We start from the raw sequence: 21,524 nt of genomic DNA on the forward strand, positions 1-21,524 counted from the left end.
CTCACACTCTAAGTGCGTGCACTTTGGACACAATCACACGGGTTGATGATGTTGTCTTTGTATTTTTCGGGACCCTAAACTTAAATTTTCAGACCATATTTCGTCTATTGTCAATAAGGCCAGGAGTGTGCTTGGTTTTATAAAACGGTGGTAAAAGGATTTTGATGATTCTTATATGTCCAAAACATTATTCATATCTCTAGCCCGTACGATCCTCGAGTATGAATCACCTGTTTGGAGTCTACAGTACGAAGTTTACTCGGACCGCATTGAATCGTTTCAAAAGAACTTCTTGCGCGAAAAAAAAAAATTTAAAAAAATATTTAGTCTAGAGATATATATAGAGGCCGTGCTTTCACTTAATATGGTTGAAACAACATCAATTATGCAGAAAAAACTTAAAAGTAAGAACTTAAAAATAAGACTGCGTTTGGGCACTCCACATTGGTGACTTTTGAAGTGCACTTCGTAAACGGTTGTTTAGTGTTTGTTGCTTGCGCTTGGTTTTTATGGATTTGTTTTTATATATGTTTCTTTTTGTTCTGTTCGGCAGGGTTCTTTTCCATCACTCGCGATTTTCTCGGGCCAGATGAATGCGACCGAAAATATTTTTAAGGCTGGAGGAGCAACACCTTTGCACGGAATGCTTGAATAATTGAAGGCTCCTACGAACAAGGACGACCACCTTAATGTTGCTCATGGCGTTGGCGGTGTTACCTTTAGTCCTTGACACTGGGAATCCCATTCTGGATATCATTAAACCGGGGTGTATACCCCTTTTTTTTAAATTTCTCGTCCGCCCGGTACTTTTTTAGACTGTTCAAAGCCTATTTACACGAATGTGACTACATAAACTTAAAACATAATTTATCGTATTTAACGTATATTCGTATGAAAATAGTCATTCGTAGATCCGCTTCAGAATCGTTAAAAAGTATGTTACAGGGAGAAGGAATCGTTTCCGACCCTATAGGTCCTTGATCAAGATCACTAGCCTTTCGATGTATCCATGTCTGTCTCTCTGAAAAAATAGTAAAAACGTAGAGACTAAGTATACCGAGGACAAGCACACTCTAACCCCCACAAGCCGCATAGGATCTCGCCATTTTGAAATTATTAATCCATTCCATGGTTTTACTGAATATTTATTTTATATTTTCTACTTAAAATTTGTATGTATTATATTTTTTAAATATCTGTATTCTATTTGTTTTAGGATATCCATAACAAACTTAATGTGGCACATAATACAATACAACATTTTTTTAATATCCCGCTCCCTATAACAAAGCTAGAAGTTATCGCGATACCTAATCTTGCAACAGTTCCATATATCAGCGCAAGTGGTATTCTTATAGTTAGGTAAGTGTTTTTAACTACTTATTTCGAATATAATTCCATAATCCTTACAGAGAGTCTGAAATAGTAAAGAAAGATGTATTTGACATTTCGCGAGAACTTATTTATCAATGGATTGGTATATGGATAACACCTGAATGGTGGACTGATGCTAATGTGAATAAAGCTCTAATAAGTTTTATTGCGTCGGAAATCGTTTTTGAAGTAAGTTTACTTTAGTATACTACGATTTTTCAAAAATAAATAAGTTGTATTCCTTAGATAAATGGCGGAATAGAGTTTAATGGTAAATATCCAATGACAATTCTTTACTCATTGTACTATGAGTTAAGCAAAAGGTATCCACACTCGCACATAACAGGAATAAAACATGAGTTTGCGTCATTTAAAGTTCAGCTTATAATTCGAATGCTTAGCCTAACAGTAGGAAAAGACACTTTTAGAATCGGAATACAACGTTTTATATCTGACTACAAATTTAAAACGTATAAAAGCTCTGACTTTTGGAATGCAATCACGATACAAGCTAAGGCAGATAATTCACTAGATAGCAATCTTAGTATAATAACCATTGCTGAGTCTTGGCTAAAGCATAGTCGCCTACCTCTTGTCACAATTATAAGAGATTACAACTCAGAAACTGCAATTGTTCAACAAAAGGTATATCTTAGAGAAAGGCCACATGATGTACCCGACCAGGACAAGATGCTATGGTGGATCCCCATTGCGTTAACACGGCAAGATAGTGTAAATTTGTTGAATCCTAGGACATGTACATGGATGAAAATGACGAGGCAAATGCAAATTTCAAACCTGCCAAGCAAAAATATGTTTATAATTGTTAATCAAGAGGAAATCGGACCGTTTCCCGTTAACTATGACGACAACAATTGGAATATGCTATCAAAATATTTAAGGATGGAAGCAAAGAGGGAATCAATTCCAGTATATACAAGGTACATAATTTATTGCCCTGTATGATCTGTTTTGATCAGCTCGCAAAGTTTTGCCACGCCCACCCCGACGCCCAAAACCGCCACGCCCACACGTTTGAAAATTGTTTTGATATTTTTTCACATTTTCGGTAGACTTATAAATTTCTCTTGATTTGGCAAAAAACTTTTTGCCACGCCCTGTCTCCTCCCCTATCGACCACCGCTCTCAATCTTGCGCCACTCGACGGTTAGTCACTTCTAAGTGCACTCCTCAAAACGCTGACTTCGCCCCCCGCCTTGCCCACTAACTCGACGACATATTCGGCGGCCAAAACGCTGACTTCTCCCCCCGCCTTGCCCACTAACTCGACAATATAATCGACGGAACGCCGCACTTAGCACGGGAGCCGGAGCCTTGATGAGAACCAGCGCCATCGCTAGAAGCCAGGTTTCGACGTACTCTTACAACTGAAAGACCTCAGCAAATTATATTCTCTTGTACAAACATAAGTTGAACTAATTAAAATTATAGCGAAGCTACTACGAACTTTTCTCTACATTGGGGAACCAATCACAGGACCGGCCATCGATCAACTGAAACATTTGGAATGCTGTCCATAGTTACTAGGTGAGCTATGCGGCTACGAGAGACGTAGCTACAAAGCGAGAAGAAAAAAAACCATCCGCCGAAGCCTTAATGCCGTATCCGACCTGGAGCGGGGCACATTTTACGCGAGCGCAAAGTGTCTACTTTAAATATTAAAAATATCGCCTGTAGCCCACAAAGCTCTTAGTGTCAAGCCAATACTTAAATGAAGCAAAAATAATAATTTCGTCAATAATAAAATAAACCGTGAATTCTGATTAAGGCGGGTGGCAATCTACTGGATAGGCTGAGCAGTGCGGAGGCACCCAAAAAAGCTGCCCAGTGGATTGTGTGGCAACCGTACATTAGTAGGCTAAGGCCAAAAATGAAAAATACGGACCACCGTGCTAAGTTCAACTAGAATTAGCACATTAGAATCAGAAAATGTAGCTCGAAACCCAGTAGTTACCCTTGCGGTGCACTTGACGCGTTTGTGCAACGAATTTGAGCTAAGGGAAGTTTTCAAGCTTCCCGATTGCGTCAAGGAACTACAAACGTTCGAGGGTCAGCCTGAGAGATACGTCTCTTGGGTAAACCGTGCGCAGGCGATCTTGAATGACTATGAGGTTATCAAGCGGTGCACTATGCAGATAAACGCGATGTGCGAACGCTAGAGTATCAGCTTGGCCAGTTGAGCTAAGGGAACAAAACCTTGGAAGAGTATTATTTGGAGGTGAATAAACACCTCTCTTTACAGATTAAAAGCCATGGGAACCCTATGGAAGTAGTCAGAGCCCTGTCCGAGCATTCCAGGCCTTGACGTCTTCTGTTGAGGAGTCGGTAACGACGCCTCCAGACGATTGGTCATGCGTAGACCAAAAGACTTACAAGATGCCTACTTCTTCTGTAAGGAGTTACAGGGGGTTGCTCCGAGGGGTGGTTCGTTCGGCCGGGGAGACTGGCGAATGTTGAACCGAATAACCGGTTTTACCAGCTGGCCTTCGCTTTACTTCTTTACGAGGTCCCTATCGAACATGGCGAGGTCCTGTCGAGGTCCCTGTCGAACATGGCGAGGTCCTTTCAACTGACCGTTATTATGATCAGCTTGTTGCTGCGAGCGTTGGGATGGAAAAGAGGGACGGTTGAGGGTCCAAATTTTTTGACCGAGGCCTCTACAGCGACCCATACCTAGAATACGAAGGGAAAGATGGGGCTGAATTACAATTCTTGATCGATACCGGCGCAAACAAAAATTTCATCAGCCCCAGAATTGCCGCCGGATCGACTGCAAGGATTGAAGTGGATAAGCAAATCGGGGAACTCCTGGATGAGGGTATCATACGTCCGTCCGAATGTCCGTATAACTCTCCAGTGTGAATAGTGCCGAAAAAGGCGAAACCGGATGGCGGAAAGCAATGGCGGTTGGTCATTGATTTCAAACGATTAAATGCGGTCACAATTTCTGACAATTACCCGATCCCGGACATAAATTCCACGCTGGTTAGCCTTGGCGCAGCCAAATACTTCACAACACTTGACCTTACTTCGGGGTTCCACCAAATACACATGAGTTCCTCCGCCTTCCCTTCGGCTATCCTCCAACAAATGATCGATGATGTCCTTCGATGATGTAACGTATACATTGACGACAATTTCGTCCTTAGTAACAATTATGATAGCCACAGGGAAAATCTTTTGCTGGCCTTAAATGCCTTAAAAAGGAACGACATCAGGTGAATCTGACCAAGACTCAATTCTTGTCGAGCCAGGTCGAGCTCCTCGGTTATATCCTCAGTCATGACGCTATCAGAGCGGACAAAAAGAAAGTTGAAGCTATATTAAAAATGAAACCTCCTAGGAATGTCAAGGAACTGAAAAGCTTCCTTGGCATGACATCCTACTATAGGAAGTTTATTCGCGATTATGCAAAAGTCGCCAAACCTCTGACCCGCGGGGAACCCGGTCGCGTTAAGGCGAACCAATCTAAAAAGGTCCCGGTCTAGCTTGACGACACGGTTTTGCAGGCTTTCGATGGCCTTAAAACAATTTTATCCTCTTCAGAAGTGCTCGCTTTTTCCGATCTCGGAAAGCCATTCCATTTGATCACAGATGCGTCTAAATATGCTCTGTATTGTCACAAGATATTGAGGGAAAAAGTTCATCCCATAGCTTACATCTTACTTACTCTGTCTAAAACTGAGGAAAACTATGCCACAAATATGTCCTATTTGTATGGCGCTGCATCGGTTAAGGTTTATACAGACCATCAACCTTTGACGTTTGCGCTAGGGAGTAGGAATTTTTATGCCAAACTGAAACGTTGAAAGGCGAGAATACAGGAGTACTGGTCTTTTGTTCGAGCTAGTCGTTACCCTGAGAAAATATTTTAAGCCATCGGTCGTCAACGGGGTTAAAATCCCGAAAACTTACCTGTCATCATTCCAACTCCGTTGGTTAGAGAATTTTGGCGTGTTCAAAATTCGAATAAAGCAGAGGCTGGTGATAGATTTGTCGGATACCGAAGAGATCTGCGAAGTCGTTGAACGAGAGCATCGCAGAGATCATAGGGATGCCAAAGAGATGCGCCTGCTGCTTTTGGAGGAATACCATTTCCTCCAGATGGCTAGTACCATCCGTAAGCAACTCTCGTCGTGCGAGTGTTGTTAGGTCTTTAAGTACGAGGGAGGCCATCTGTTGACGTCGGGGCCGGAAAAGCTGTGTGTCCCGAATATTCCCAGAAATAATGAAAGCAGGTGTTGGAGTTTGTCCTTCTCGTTCGGGGTTTTATTCAAAAGTCGGCGGCTTCGTGCCCCAATTCCCAAACGGGTCAAAAAGTACATTCCGCCAACAGCGATGCTCTGCTGGCGGGATACCGGACTCAGCTGTTCGGCATGAACATTCTCCCCCCTTGCAAGAGGAATACTTGCAACTTAAGAGAGAGAGCAGCGTCCCGAAAGGATCCATCCCAGTTTGGAGTTCTGCGCCATGGGCAGGCCGTCCTGGCTCGCGAGGATACCCGGCAGCATCAGGTCGGCGTACACGTCCGCTCCAAGTACAGCCGAGACAAGCGATGGGTGGAACCACCGGTCATCCGCTACCGTCACGTTTTGGAACATGTCCTGCACCTTCGGATCCAGTGGCTGTGTCGGCGTCCGGGTCTGCATTTCCTCGTCCACCAGCAACAGCAGCTGTTTGCTCATCCGGGATGTTTTTGAGCGAATTTCGGTGGTACACAGCCGTTCGTTGCCAACGCCCGTGATGGCCAAATTTAGGGCGTTTACCAGCGAGACGTGGATGCGACTCACGGGGCAGCACGGATCCACCAAGACTCGCACATCGAATCTTTTCTGGTCGGACCCAATGAGCACGGCAGCTGTCGGAAGGATGCTGACACTTGTCCTCACCAGACTAGGCGCGCCCGTCGGCGTTGACAATGAGCTGCCTCTTGGCAGATGTGGCACCTCGCTTTGCTGCGACACGACCGATCCGAATGCTCGTGGGCCAGACAGTTTGCGCAGTATTTGTTAATTAAAACTGCCCGAAGCCGCTTCACAGCCGGCAGTTGTAGGAACCGCTGGCAGCTCTTCAGTGGGTGAACACCCTTGCACACTCGACATCGGTATACACCGTGAAACGATGAACGACGGACACCGTGGCGTATCGCTGGGGCCATTGTATATGCGGCTATATTGGAATTGGGTAAATAATGAAAAAATTAGATGTTATGGATCATGACACATGGACGACGTAGGATGACAGAAACTTAGGACTAGTCATTAGCAGTTTTTGAAATAACTAAAGTATGGAGGAGTCATTCGACTCATTAGGGCTGTCCATTGGGAGGCGAATAATTTTTGCCACTGGTCTTCGGAGGACCCTCCGTGCTCTGAGAGCGTCTGCCACTCTGATCTTGCCGTCCACGCCAGGACAGATCATTTGGATACGCCCAAGCCACTCGTTGGATGGCAAGTTCTTCTCTTTGATCACGACTATGTCTCCCGCCTGGAGATCTCGCGTTGGGAACTTCCATTTGTTTCTTTTGTGGAGTTCCTTTAGGTACTCCTTCTTCCAGCGCAGTCAGAACTGCTGATTCAGAGCTTTCAACCTCCGGCACCGATTGATAATGGAGCTGGGACCTTCTTTAGTATCAGGTTCTGCTACCGCAAGTAATGGTCCACCGATTAGAAAATGCTCAGGGCTAAGGGCGACAAGGTCCGTGGGACCGCCACTGGGTCGCGAAATCCATGGGGAGTGGCTGATCCCAGCTCAGCTCCCGTAGCCAAATTTTCTGCATGAAAATCTTGGCTCGGACTACAAAAGGTGATAGCCATCCTCTCGTTTTGTGTAAGCAGTTTGGAGGTGGATCTCCATTGGAATAAAAAATAAACTATCAGATGTAGCTTGCCAACGGATCCCAAGAGTTTTCGCCGTACTAGCCTCTTCAAGCTCAAGAAAGTCTGCACTAATCAAGTGCTCCTTTGGAACCGCTTTGGAGAGTTTTCCCTTGTTCGAAGTCCACTTCCGTAATGGAAAACCAGCACTCTCAAGAGCCAGCCGAAGCTCCTCGATAGCCAAAACTGCCGACTGCCGTCGACGTAAATGAAGTTCGAGATGATGTCACTTACCAAAGGATATTGGCCTCGGATATTTTAATCCAACTGTTGTAGTACGCGGATGGCTAGGAAAGGCGCACAGGTTACGCCGAAGGTGATTGTATCGAGTTTATAGTCACAGAGCTCTCCGTCCTTATTGCGAAAGAGGATTCTCTGAAAGCGCGTATGGGCAGAATTTACCCGAATTTGCCTGTACATCTTTGGGATGTCAGCATTGAAAACATACTTGTAGAAACGCCATTTTAGAATCTGGATAGTCAGATCGGACTTCAGTACGGGCCCCGCATGTCATTTAGGCGGTTCCCGTTTGATGAAGGATTGGAAGCATTAAACACAACGCGAAACTTCGTTGTGGTGCTGTTTGGTTTGAAGACGTGATGGGGCAAATAAAAATTAATAGAGTCGTTCGGAGAGACTTGGTGGATATGACCTAAATCTAAATACTCTTGAATGACTGAGTCGTACTTCTTTTTTGACGGAACGTCTTTATTCAGTCGAATCTCGTTTCTGAGATGAACTGAGCCAGTGCGATCGACCCAAGATGGATATTGTTAGGCTCTTTAAAAGGCAACAAGACCAGAAACATCCCATCCTCGTTCCTTTTGGTAGATTGGACAAAGTTTTCCTCGCAAATCGAGGTAGATTCCCTAACCAGCTTCACTGGAATATCCTCCACCTCCCAAAATTTTGTGAGAATGTTGTCTAGTCTGGACTCGGTGACAACTAGTCGGGACGAAAATGAGCATATTCTGCTTGTGGGATTCGTTGCGATTGGACCGCAAAGAATCCATCCGAATATGGTCTCCTGGCCAAGAAGCGTGCCACAGATATTGGAATGGGAGCCGCTGAGAATGATCGATGGCAGGATATCGGCACCAATCAGAACTTCGATCTGCGAACTCAGGTAGAAATTTGGGTCTGCTAGTTGGAAAAGCGGCAGATGCTTCAAAGAGTCTTCATGTAAAGTACAGGATGGGAGTTTCCCGGCCAGTTGTGGTAGTACATATGCAGAAGTTTTAATTTGGGTGTGGGGCTTGACGGGAGAACCTATGCTGAGTTGACAGCGCTTACGGGGCTGAACCGCAACAGTGAGGTTGAGCCCTTAAACTTGATCATGGATGGAATCATAAGGCAACTTAATCAAGTTGAACAAGCGTTCTGAAATAGAGGTTGCCCAAGAACCCGAGTCAATAAGTGTCCGTGCTGAGTATTAGATGCCTAAATGGCAAATCTCTATAAAAGCTGTACTCAGGAGGAGAAACGCCAGAAACGTTTGCACATTCGGTTCATTCGTTGATGGAGTGGACACAATATCTTGCTGGTGGTTAAATGTGGATACGGGGGGCTGGTGGTCAGGATTGACCGCTGACTGAACTGGTGGAGTGCCATTTCGGAGTGTTGTGGCGTCCTCTGCAAGTATTGCAATTATGCGTGCTAGTGCAATCCCTAAGAAGATGCGTTCTGGCAAAACAGTTTAAACACAACTTCTGCTGTTTTATATATTTCTCCCGCTCTCCGACTGGCATTCGTAAGAAGAACGGTCATAGGATGGTTCTCTTGCGAACAAAGTTTAAAGGATTGTGGAGTTACCGTCACTCTATTCTCAAAGGTCTGGATCGCCCGCGAGCTATTGTCAATCCGCAGTGCTCTGGATGGAGCGTTTGGCTTAAAATCTTCAATCGCCTCGAGCGATTTTGACTGGATGTGGGGGCCCAGGACAACGCGTGAAATAAAATGTGACAATCGGAACAAAACACCAGGGTCGTTATCTCGGCAAAGGCGCTGAAAGATCCGGCTCGAAGGACCAAAAATGTTGACGTCGGGGGCCGGAAAAGCTGTGTGTCCCGAATATTCCCAGAAATAATGAAAGCAGGTGTTGGAGTTCGTCCTTCTCGTTCGGGGTTTTATTCAAAAGTCATTTCCAAACATGAATATGGCGTCTTTCGTGCCCCAATTCCCAAACGGGTCAAAAAGTACATTCCGCCAACAGCGATGCTCTGCTGGCGGGATACCGGAGTCAGCTGTTTGGCATGAACACCTGCTGTGCACGACGGTTTTTAACTCTCGTCGTGCGAGTGTTGTTAGGTCTTTAAGTAAGAGAAAGTCCTTCTCTGCCCGACGGTTTTGAATTACCTGCGTACGTTGGGTATCGGTCTGTACAACACACCGACCCAGAAAATGAAGTCAAAGGCCAAATCGAGAGGATTCATTCTACCATCCTCGAGATTTACCGCTGTTTGAAGTGAAAACCCCCTGGCAAATTAAATAAATTAGTTGCCATTGCGGTGGATAGATACAACACTTCTATCCACTCACTGACTAATAATAATCCAGCAGACCTGTTTTTTGATCGCACGGCCATAATCAACTACCAGGGTCTAACTAACTTCAGAACTAAGGTTCTCGAGGACGTTAGGGTTTTACTTGAATACCGAAAAGAGCTCGGAAACGCGGTCCATAATAAAACTAGGTCTAGGCCTATCTCATATAACGAGGGCGACAAAATATTCGTTTCCAATAAACAAGTAAAAACAAAGGAGAAGCAACGTTTTAAAGCTGAGGAGATTGCTGAAGACAGAAATGTGACAATAAAAACCAAGATAGGCAAGATCTTTCAAAGGTCAGAATTACGAAACTGAAATAGCACCAGATCGTTTGTGTGCGTTTCACACGCTTCCCATACAAGACCTTGATTATACACTCCAAAAACACTTACCATAATTTAGACACACCAATAATTCATGCACACTTACATAACAAAACACAAACTTTTCTTAACATTTAACATACTTAAGCCCTTACGTCTAAGCATATTTAAGTAACACCATGAAAAAGAATATCAATTGAACGAACTGCAAGAGTCAATGCCGTCCACTGAGATCAACGCACGGCTACAACCCTTGATCATCGATGGTCAGGTCGGCGAGCTGACTCAAGCGTGCCAGTTGGCTGAGACAGGGATCGTCAACTCCCGCTTACTGGACCACGAGGATGTAAATCGATTTTGACTGAAGTCAGGAACCAGCCGTATCAGAATGCAGTCGTAGCACTGTAGTTTTCTCGCCCGTCCGTGTTAACTAATGGAACGGCGCTTCTGTACACTCTAGCCATGCCTAAGATCGCCACCTAGGACTACCGCTTGCTTCTTATCTTTCCTACAACCCTTAAAGGAAAACAAGTCATGGTTTAACATGACAAGGTCGCCGTAAACTTCGAGGAAACCTATGCCATGGTGGACGATTGCCTATCGATGGGCAACACAATTGTCTGTTCGGAAAAAAGTCTCCTTAAGGTGGATGAAATCGGCTGCATCCCCAAGCTACTCAAGGGTGGTCAGGCTAGATGCAAATTCTTCAGGCTCGCATAGAACTGGTCGAGGACGGTACCATGCTCGCCTGGAACTTACACAGTCCAATTCACGAATGAGACGATTAGTGTGGCTTGAAGAACCTGTACTAGCTACTCGACGAGCCACCTCATGGTTATTCCAGCGTTACTGACTACAGTCACCGACACCGGGTACGCGCCTTCGCTCTTACTACGTAAACGACCTCAACATGGAAAACCTGAAGAGACTCTCTGGGATGTCCGAGGGGGAAGTCTTTCTCCTTCCTTCTGGAGGTATTGGTTTGGTTGTCGGAGCGGCTCTTTACACTATATGGATGAAGCTGACATCGACCAAGGGCAGATCTTGAGAAGGGAGGAGTTATGAACCCTCTCCAAGTACCTTCCCCCCTCCTCTATAGCCTGCCGCTCTCACACGCGCTCTCCCCATTGCGCCACTCGACGGTCAGTCACTTTTAAATGCACTCCTCAAAACGCAGACTTTGCCCCCCGCTTTGGCCACTAACTCGACGACGTATAATTAATTAAAATTATAACGAAGCTACTACGAACTCTTCTCTACATTGGGGAAACCAATCACCAATCACAATCACCAAAAAAAAAAAAACCAATCACAGGACCAGCCATCGATCACTTAAAACGTTTGGAATGCTGTCCATAGTTACTAGGTGAGCTATGCGGCTACGAGAGCCGTAGCTACACAGCGAGAAATAGTTTTGCTTAACTTATACATTGTTATTTTACCTTAGTTTATTATTAGTTTTTTTTTTATCTTTTTGTATTTTTATTTAATTTATTTATATTAAATGTAAAAATTTAAAAAATCTAATATATAAACATATTTACTTTTTGTTTTATAACAAACTGATTTTGTTGGTCTGCTCGCTACGAGAAACGTGCGTCTAGCTCAGAAGATTTCGTGTGTTCGTTCCACCAAATTTATATTAATCCATTGCCATTACTACGCTCTAATTTGTTGCACAATAAGGCACAAAATAGTACTGAGAAACACGAAAGAACATTTCGTCAAAATAATTGTGCCTACCAGTGTACATTCATTTAAAATCATTACAAAGTCAGGGATTAAAAAACAAGCCGCCAATACAGGAAAAAATTTATGCCCGCAATACAATTTCGTACTGCGCAGCAACGGCGCTTGTAGCAGAGTTTGCACTAAGCCGCGCGTTTTATACGCTGAGTTGAAAGTATCTATTGCCTGGGAAATTTGGGGTGGGACATATTCAAGAACAACACCTTATACTCTAAACCCAGGGAATGGTAGGGAATCGATTTATATACTCCAACAAAGTTGAAAAATATGTGAGAATTAGTACTTCTGTAAAACAGGTATTCCTGCACTTGCAAAGAATATTATACATTTATTCTACCTTTGTTTTACCGAGATTTGATGACCCTTTCCATACCCATACCCAAATATCGACCGCAAAGTCCAAATTTTTTTAAAAAACATCACCGGTTTTTTTTGCAACCCAAAAAGTTTCAACTTTGAACACGTGTAACTTCTAAAATACTGAACCGATTTAAATTATTTTAACCCTTTTGAACTATTACCTGTCGAATGCGATATCCCACGCAACGAGCCGTTGTCATCAAAAATTTGAATTTAGTATAGCATTTGTATCTAATGCGCCACTGTGCGCTTCTTGGGTTCGGTAAGTACATTACGCTGAAACGGTCGCCTCAGCTGCTTGTATTTGGGATACGTTAAGTGTGCCAAATAATTTTAGTTTATTTAAAAACTCAGAAACTTTATTACGTTGTGGTTTTATTCAACTCCAAATTGTGACTGAACAGAAAATATCTTAGAATACCCTAAGCTAGATGTGGGTGTTAAGCAGTGCCGCGGCAGAGCTCTGCAGATCTGGTTTGAACTGACCATGATCTGCAATGTCAGCAATTTGTCGTCAAGGGCCGAAAGTGCGTACGCAAGACAAACTGCGGACGCTGTTAATGGTATTTGGGACGTTTTGAACAGATGTTTAGTTTATTGAACTGAACAGTGTATTACAATGTAGCAGTTCTTCAGTTGGGTCGGCGGATGTTTACCTTATTGAACTAAAGTAATGTTGCAATTTTTTCTTGTTAAATGTTGTTTTGTATTATTATTTATTGATTCGTTGGCTGTTTATATTGTTTTGTATTAACAATAGTTAACTATCCCTCGTCAAAGTCCTGCTAGTCCTCGAACAGTTTTTATTAATATGGAATATTATTAAATTTCAGATAAATATTCTTGGGCTGTGATATTGTATTCATCGGGATTGTATTATTTAATTTTTGGGGACCCTTTTCTTGTATTTTGTAGTAGCACTGAGGTAGGTGTTTACTAGAACGCAGAGGGCTCTCTAGCGTATAGATGGATCGGTGTTCATGCACTTCTTGTAATTGCTCGATACAAAGCTCGTCGGATATGGCGTGGGTCTTCCTCCTCATCTATATGTTACACCCGTTCTACTACGAAAAGTTTTAAGTGCAATATCTGTTCTCTAAATGATTGGTTCAAAAGGTGTAATACTCGGACATTAACAGACGGACCCTAAAAAGTAGTGTATTAGAGAGGCGGATACCAGCAATATAGGGTGGCTTAGGTGTAAGTTGCCCCCATTCTATACCCTCCCAACCTTGATAACGCTTGTATATTCATTGATTACCCCTTAACAATTCTTTTTATTAAATTTCAATTCATTTCATAGGATATTGACATTCGCATCACGGTACTGGCAACAGACCCGGATTGGTGGATTTATCTATTCATAATAACCACTATTCATAATACAAAATTATCTAAATCGGTTCCCTTCATGGGTGTTCTTCTCAATTACAAGTTTTCCAAAACAAAATAAAGATAGTTCGTTAGATTAACCTACATGCTTTCTTATACGCCGGTTTTACAACTCCCACATAAAATTGAATATTAAAATATATGCGCTACGTTTGCCGATATTGCGGCTTAATCACTTACGTACAGATCCTCGCTGCTGATTCGCTGGCTTTACTTCATCGCATTAGATGATGACTTTTCGCACGTTTAAATACTTCGAGATTGCAAAACCAAATGAACGAGCTGATCTACGCATTGTACAGTCGACGTGCACTGGAATTTGCGCGAACCGCTAGAAACGGGACTTTTCCCGGCTCTGTCTCTATTCTATTCTGTCTGCGTGCCTTGCGAATGTGTGCGAGAGCGAGATAGTTAGATAAGTGGGAGTATTGAAGCGGTGCGACTAGTTCTGCATTACCGATTGGAATTACTACTCTAGCTTTTACGCCCAGTGTACAATTCGTTTAGATGCTTTGTATTTTTAATATGGATAGCTTCTAATGCTTTTAAGGATAGGACTTGTAGTCGCTCGGATAATTTTGGATTCATTTGAATTAGTGGTATTCCCGGCTTCATAAGCGTTGTTTCTTTATTATTAAATTCTTTGCCCTTTATGTAAATTTTGTCATTCCAAAAGTGCACTAAGTATGTGCCCATTAGATGTCGAGTTATATTATTATTGGTTATATTGCCATTAAAATTATTAATTATGCTCTTGTCTTCTATTTTTTCAATATGTTCCGCGTTACTAAAGTCACATAGCGATTCCTTTCCCTGAACCAGATTAAAAATACATTTTGTGTTGTCCTTATTACAAATTTTTAGAATATTACATATTTACAATCTGTTGGTATTTTTAACATTTGTTCTTTATATTGGAATATTTCGTTAGTTTCTGGGTGTACAATGGAATGATTTTTAATTACAGGTTTGATTAAGAGGTATTGATATGTTGTTGTTTCTAGTTCTGGGATTTTGACAATATAAATAATTGATGTTTTATTGTGGAGGACCGAGACATCGACAAATTCTAACATTTCTTCAACTGACAAGGGAGTTAAGTTGCCTTTATGGAATATATTACGGACTTCTGCAATTTCTATTTCATTTAAAAGTAATGTGTTTGTGATATTTAGTTTTGCCCACTGAATGGCGTATTTGACATTTACTATTTCTACTTTCATTAATCTAACCTGATTCTGTAAACTTGTCGCTATTTCATTACTAAAAACAAGAGAGAACGCTATAGTCGAGTTCCCCGACTATCTGATACCCGTTACTCAGATAGTGGAAGTCCGAAGGAGAGTCTTCAACACTGACAGTTTTTGGCGGTTTGTGGGCGTTAGAGTGCGCGTGGCAAAACGTTTTTTGGCAAATCGATAGGAATTTACAAGACCAATACAAAAATGAAAAAATATCAAAACATTTTTCAAAAGTGTGGGCGTGGCAGTTTTGGGCGGTTTGTGGGCGTTAGAGTGGGCGTGGCGCTGCGTCTATGTCTCTGGAGTCTGTATGCCTAATCTAAACTTTCTAGCTCTTGTAGTTCCTGAGATCTCAGCGTTCATACGGACGGACAGACAGACAGACGGACAGACGGACAGACAGACGGACGGACAGACGGTCATGGCCAGATCGACTCGACAATTGATCCTGATCAAGAATATATATACTTTATATGGTTGGAAACGCTTCCTTCTGCCTGTTACATACTTTTCAACGAATCTAGTATACCCTTTTACTCTACGAGTAACGGGTATAAAAATCGTCACGTTTTATTGAATTTGCCAACATATTTGAAACTTTAGTTAAATAGTTTATCTTGTTCTGTAGTTCGTTTTTTATAATTATTTGATCGTTATTATTTGAAAAAAGGTCGTTTAGATTATTTTCGATCATTACTAAGTCAGCATGATCAGGGGTTCCTGCAATATATTCCAGGCTAATACAATCCAATTAATTTATCTGGCTGTCTATTTTTTTTTTTTTTTTTTTTTTAAATGCTTTGCTTTTATTTATTGAATCTTCTCATTTACGAGACTAACAATAAGTGTATCAAATCTTATACTATAACCTAACTAGGAGTCATGTAGACTGAGACAGTGGCCCTGACAAGTTATGGCTGGGTTGGAAGGTCTGATCGTTGTAGGCGGGTTCGGCTGGAGACCCGAGTCAAGACCCTTGCTAGAGGATTTGGGTGGACAGAGAGTTTTTCATTGTAGGAAGCTTTTTGCTTGTCTATTTCATCTTTTACTGCGAGAATGCCGAGGTCCCTGTGGATGTTTTGGTTACGAATATACCATGGTGCCCCAGTGATAGTTCGCAGGATCTTTGATTGGGCTCGCTGTATGATGTCTATGTTATTTCTGCTCGCGTTCCCCCACAGCTGGGAGCCATACGTCCAGATTGGCTTAAGAGTGGAGTTGTAGAGCAGGACCTTGTAGTCCAGACACAAGGGCGATCGTGAGTTTATAATCCAGTGGAGGCTGCTGGCTTTCAGTTTTAGGTGCAGATTCTTGGATTTGATATGTCTACGCCATGTTAGACGTCTATCGAGGTGGATGCCCAGATACGTTACTTCATTAGCTTGGGGGATCTGCGTGCTATTCATACAGAGCGGAGGGCAAGTTTGTCTGTTGAGGGTAAACGTTATGTGTTTACACTTTTGTTCGTTTATTTTAATACGCCAGTCAGATAGCCACTTCTCGACTACCACGAGGTGGTTGGCGAGTTGGGTTGTTGCACGGACTGGGCATCTCGAGCGGCTAAGGATCGCAGTGTCGTCGGCGAAGGTGGATGTTGTTAGTCGGTCACTCGTGGGAATATCTGCTGTGTAAAGGACGAATAAAGTTGGCCCAAGTGCGCTACCTTGTGGGACCCCAGCTTCGATAGTGTAGCTGTCGGAAATTGTTGTGTTACATCTTACTGTGAAGGCTCTATTGTAGAGGTAGGATTCAAGGAGTTTATGAGTGTACCCGGGCAAGTGTGTTTTAATTTTATGCATGAGACCTTTGAGCCAGACACGGTCGAATGCTTGAGATACGTCGAGAAATATCGCGCTGCAATATTCTTTATGTTCGAAGGCTGTGCGAATTTCTGATGTTATTCTGTTTACTTGCTCTATAGTTCCGTGTTTTTCTCTGAAGCCGAAATGATGGGCTGGGATAATGTTGTGGGCTCCCATATATGGTATTATGCGCGTTAGAAGGCATTTTTCGAATAATTTGGACAGGCATGATAATAAACTTATTGGACTGTAAGATGACGGAATCGTGTGATCTTTTCCGGGCTTCGGTATCATTATAATAATTGATTTTTTCCATTGCCTTGGATAATAGCCGAGACTTATGATTCCATTGAAGAGTTTACAGATGACCTTAATAGCACAGTACGGAAGTTCCATTATCATTTTTGTAGTTATTAGGTCACCGCCTGGAGCCTTTTTTGGTTTTAGCTCCCTGATGACTTTTGTGATCTCGTTCGGCTGAAATGTAGTTGGCGTGGATTCAGTTTCGAGGTGGATTTGCGGAGGAACATAATCATCTGCTGCGGGGTTCGGCTGGAAGACGCCTCTGAGATGTAAGGCAAATGATTCGGCTCTATCTTTGTCGCTGCGGGCCCAGCACCCTGAAGAATTCCTTATAGGGGTGACGGTTTGAATTGGAGAGCTTAGATTTGGGTGAGCTCTCCACAATGGATGCTTTGTACTAGTTGGCGAGAGTTTTCCAATATATTTAAGATGTTCATTTTCAGCTTCTTGCTTCAGGGCCCGGCTAAGATTGCGGGTGGATTCAGTAAGTCTTTGCTTTGAGCATGGCGATCTGCTGGTTTGCCAAGCTCGTCGCAGACGCCTCTTTTCCAGAACCAGCTGTTCAATTTGCCGGTTGGTTTTGAACTTCTTAAATTCCCCATCCTTCCGTTTAGGGGTTGAGATCCTGGCTGCTGTGACGAGTACCTCTTCCAGTGCGGCGGTGGAGCAGTCGATGTCCGCTTCGATATTTAGTTGGGGAGTTAGCTCGATGTGGGAACTCACATACTTTCTGTATTTCATCCAGTTAGTGTTGTGCGACGTCAGCCTGTGGGGGTGGTCCGCCATTTCTGGGCTTTGAAGAAGGCTTATCAACAAAGGCGAGTGGTCAGATGAGAGATCCGGTAGTGCTATGGCGCTTATTAGATTGCGTGGGATGTTTTTTGTCACCGCGAAATCAATTAGATCTGGGATCTTTTTTGGGTCTGCAGGCCAATATGTGGGGCTACCAGGAGAAACGTAGTCCAGTTTATTGCTCACCTTTATAAGTGCATTATACAGTTGCCTTCCCTTGGGAGTCACGAGGCGTGATCCCCAGTGTGTGTGTCCATGAATTGACCTTCAGAGATATTAAATCGAGGTGGGCAGTAGACAGCGGCAATGCAAAGGTTGCCGCTTCCTGAGATCACTTTTATGGACGTGGCTTGCAGGTAATTTGTTGCAAACCTTTGATGAAAGTGGTGTTTGATGCGTTCTCTGATTAAGATGCCCGTTCCGCCGTGGGCCTTGCCATCCGGATGATCTGTGCGGTAAAAGGTATAACCTCTTATATGAAAGTTATATCTCCCTGTGAGGTGCGTTTCAACCAGCAGCATGGCGTCGATGTGATTTACGTTTAGAAATTGAGTTATTTCAAGTTTATGCCGTGAAATGCCGTTGGCATTCCACATGGATATACGTAGGTTAGTCATTTATTATTTGGACTGTTGTGCTACAAGCAACTGAATTACCATGTTCTGGTTCTGAACAAGGGTTTGCATGGTTGTTTTCATGAATGACAATTTGCTTTGCGGTTGCACTGGAACCTGCTGAGCATTTTCTGAGTGAGGCTGGGGCGGATTTTCCATGCCTGTTCTTAGTGCTTCGGCGTAGGAGATTCCCTTGGTTGTATCTAGCTGCCCAAAAGATGATCTGGCTGCCTTGGCGAAATGTTGTTGGTGCGTAGCTGTCGCTCGTCGCATACGACTCTTCAGCTCCTTGTAGACCGCACAGCCTCTGTAGTTTGCCGTATGGTTTCCTCCACAGTTGCCACATTTTTTCATTTGGGGGTCTTCTTTGTTTTCGGGGCAGTTTACGGAGTTGTGGAAGTCTCCGCAGACTACGCAGACCGTCCGAAGTGTGCAGTATGTCCTGGTGTGTCCATACTCTTGGCAGTTTGTGCATTGAACAGGGCCGTTGCGTTTGTGGGGTTCTTCCACGGTGATTCGATGCAGTAAGAGCTGCAGCTTGTAGATCGGGTGCACTTCGTTTTTCTTTAAGGCTTTGCTATCTGGTTCGAGCTCGACCTTGAAAAGTGGTTGCGGTTTTTTGTTTCTGTTAACAATATTGCTAACATGGCACAGAAACCCCTGGCCTTAAGGGCTTCTTGAATTTCAGAGGGGGTGACGTCAGGTTCTATACCTTTTAGCACAACTTGCAGTCCCTTGCTGCTTTTTAGTTGATAGGTGTAAAAGTTCTTTTTTGTGTCTTCCAGGTACTTAGACACAGCTCGGAAGTCTTCTTCAGACTTCGTTTGAACCTTTGTTTCGTGAATGTTCCCTTTAATAAGCGGAACAACATGGAAATTCTCGTCCCCGACCAGCGCAACAATTTTGTTGACCAGGGCGCTTGAACTTTTTTCTTTTACGTAAATAGGGGGGGGCTTAGGTTTCCTTTGGGTCTCCTGCCCCAACTCTGGTTGATTGTTGTCCGCCTCTGCTAAGATGGAGAATCGGTTTTTATTGGAGCTCCTCGTTTGATCGGTGCTTTTGTTGGTTCGATTGATCTTGGGTTTATTGCCAACCGTGTTGGGTGGACTAAGCTTGCGCTTAATCTGGATGTAGCGGTCCATGCCGGTCTGTATAGCCGGGACCGCTTGTCGCTTATCGAGGCTAGCTGTTTTTGTTGCCATTTTATTTTGTTGTGCGGCCGTTGGGACCGAACTCGCAGTATTGGTAGTTGGTTTAATTATTGGTGGTGAGTTTGCTGCAGAAATTTTAGCACTGCTTGTTGTTGGAGCTTCATTCAGCGAAGCCGGCGGTGATGGGGTTTGGCACTGGTAACTCCATGATGTGGGAGTTGGGGTGAGCAGAGAGGGTGAGCAAGAGCTGGCTCTCTTGCTGTCGACGGTCAGTAGAGTCGAGTTGCTCTTTGTCGCCTTCTGATGTTGATCTACATATATCTCTAGTTGAGAAATAGGAGTAGCAAGCATTTCTTGGGTTGACGGAGCTTCTACGCTCATTCTTTTGATCGCTGCTCATTTTTTCGAGCTTGTTGTGCGTGGCACTTATTTGTTTAAATTAAATTAAATCAAATTTTGAATTTAATTTTGAAATTACGCGCCCAACGTTCGCACCTCAGCACTGGTCTTACAGTTGATGTGGCAACGCCACTCGCTCATGATCGCCCTCCGAGATAAGTTGGCAGCGCTGTCAGCTGTTTTATCAGCTGCAAAAATTGCAAACTTATATATTTTGCTAACCACCTGCACACGCGGTCATTCAGCACGCCTAGGTTACGCGCAGAACTACGGCACAAGTCCACCGTTTGTTTTTGCAGATTTGCCGCTAACACTGTTCAGCACAACCACGTTAACACAAGATTTTCGCGCAGCGCTTTCGAAAGACGTCCGCTTCCACGAATGTGTAGACTTATTGGATGTGCATTTTTAAATGATGTGCCTAATGCTGAGAGTGTTTGGACTATTTCGTGGGTTAAGGTATGGTATAAGTAGCTATTTCTTAGGTCAGTAACTGTGTGATCGCGTATTTTCAGAAGTTAGTTTTCGATTTGTTTTATATTTATAATATGAATAAGGTTTATGGATGATATTTTTATTTTTCCTTCTCCTTTATACATTGTAATAGTATGCGCGTCAGTGTAATTTGTGATTACCGATGGCAAAACCATTAAAATTAAAAGATACATATAAAAGAAAAATTGGTTTTATTAAAGAACCAAGTTTTTTGGCGGGTATGGGCCGATCCCTTCATGATCGGATTGATAACCTTAGTCGGACGACAGCTGGTAAATGTGATTGGTCTTTATATTTTTTTTTGTATATTTTTATACCCGTTACTCGTAGAGTAAAAGGGTATACTAGATTCGTTGAAAAGTATGTAACAGGCAGAAGGAAGCGTTTCCGACCATATAAAGTATATATATTCTTGATCAGGATCAATAGCCGAGTCGATCTGGCCATGTCCGTCTGTCCGTCCGTCTGTCCGTCTGTCCGTCTGTCCGTCTGTCCGTCTGTCCGTCCGTATGAACGTCGAGATCTCAGGAACTACAAAAGCTAGAAAATTGAGATTAAGCATACAGACTCCAGGGACATAGAAGCAGCTCAAGTTTGTCGATTCATGTTGCCACGCCCACTCTAACGCCCACAAACCGCCCAAAACTGCCACGCCCACACTTTTGAAAAATGTTTTGAAATTTTTTTCATTTTTGTATTAGTCTTGTGATTTTCTATCGATTTACCAAAAAACTTTTTGCCACGCCCACTCTAACGCCCTCAAACCGCCCAAAGCTGCTACGCCCACACTTTTGAAAAATGTTTTGATATTTTGTCATTTTTATATTGGTCTTGTAAATTTCTATCGATTTGCCAAAAAACTTTCTGCCACGCCCACTATAACGCCTACAAACCGCCAAAAACTGCGTTTAAGACTCTCCTTTTCTCTTCCACTAGCTGAGTAACGGGTATCAGATAGTCGGGGTACTCGACTATAGCGTTCTCTCTTGTTTTTCATTTTATTTATATCACTTTTTTTCAGACTGAACGGACTTAGGTTTAATTTCTAGAACGTGACGGACCTTTTTTAGTATTATATATGTTGTG

The 21,524-nt window shown here is 43.2% G+C and overlaps 1 protein-coding gene across 1 annotated transcript in view; it reads left to right on the forward strand.

Moving 5' to 3' along the window:
* LOC120450087 (aminopeptidase N) overlaps positions 1–21,524 on the forward strand; it is a 277,790-nt gene that overhangs the window by 157,704 nt on the left and 98,562 nt on the right. The window contains 3 exon segments of the mRNA XM_039632880.2: positions 1,217–1,362; positions 1,413–1,563; positions 1,621–2,315. Coding sequence (XP_039488814.2) covers positions 1,217–1,362; positions 1,413–1,563; positions 1,621–2,315 — 992 coding nt within the window.

This window comes from Drosophila santomea, chromosome 3L (genome assembly GCF_016746245.2).
Source record: "Drosophila santomea strain STO CAGO 1482 chromosome 3L, Prin_Dsan_1.1, whole genome shotgun sequence".
In the NCBI taxonomy this organism is placed as follows: domain Eukaryota; kingdom Metazoa; phylum Arthropoda; class Insecta; order Diptera; family Drosophilidae; genus Drosophila; species Drosophila santomea.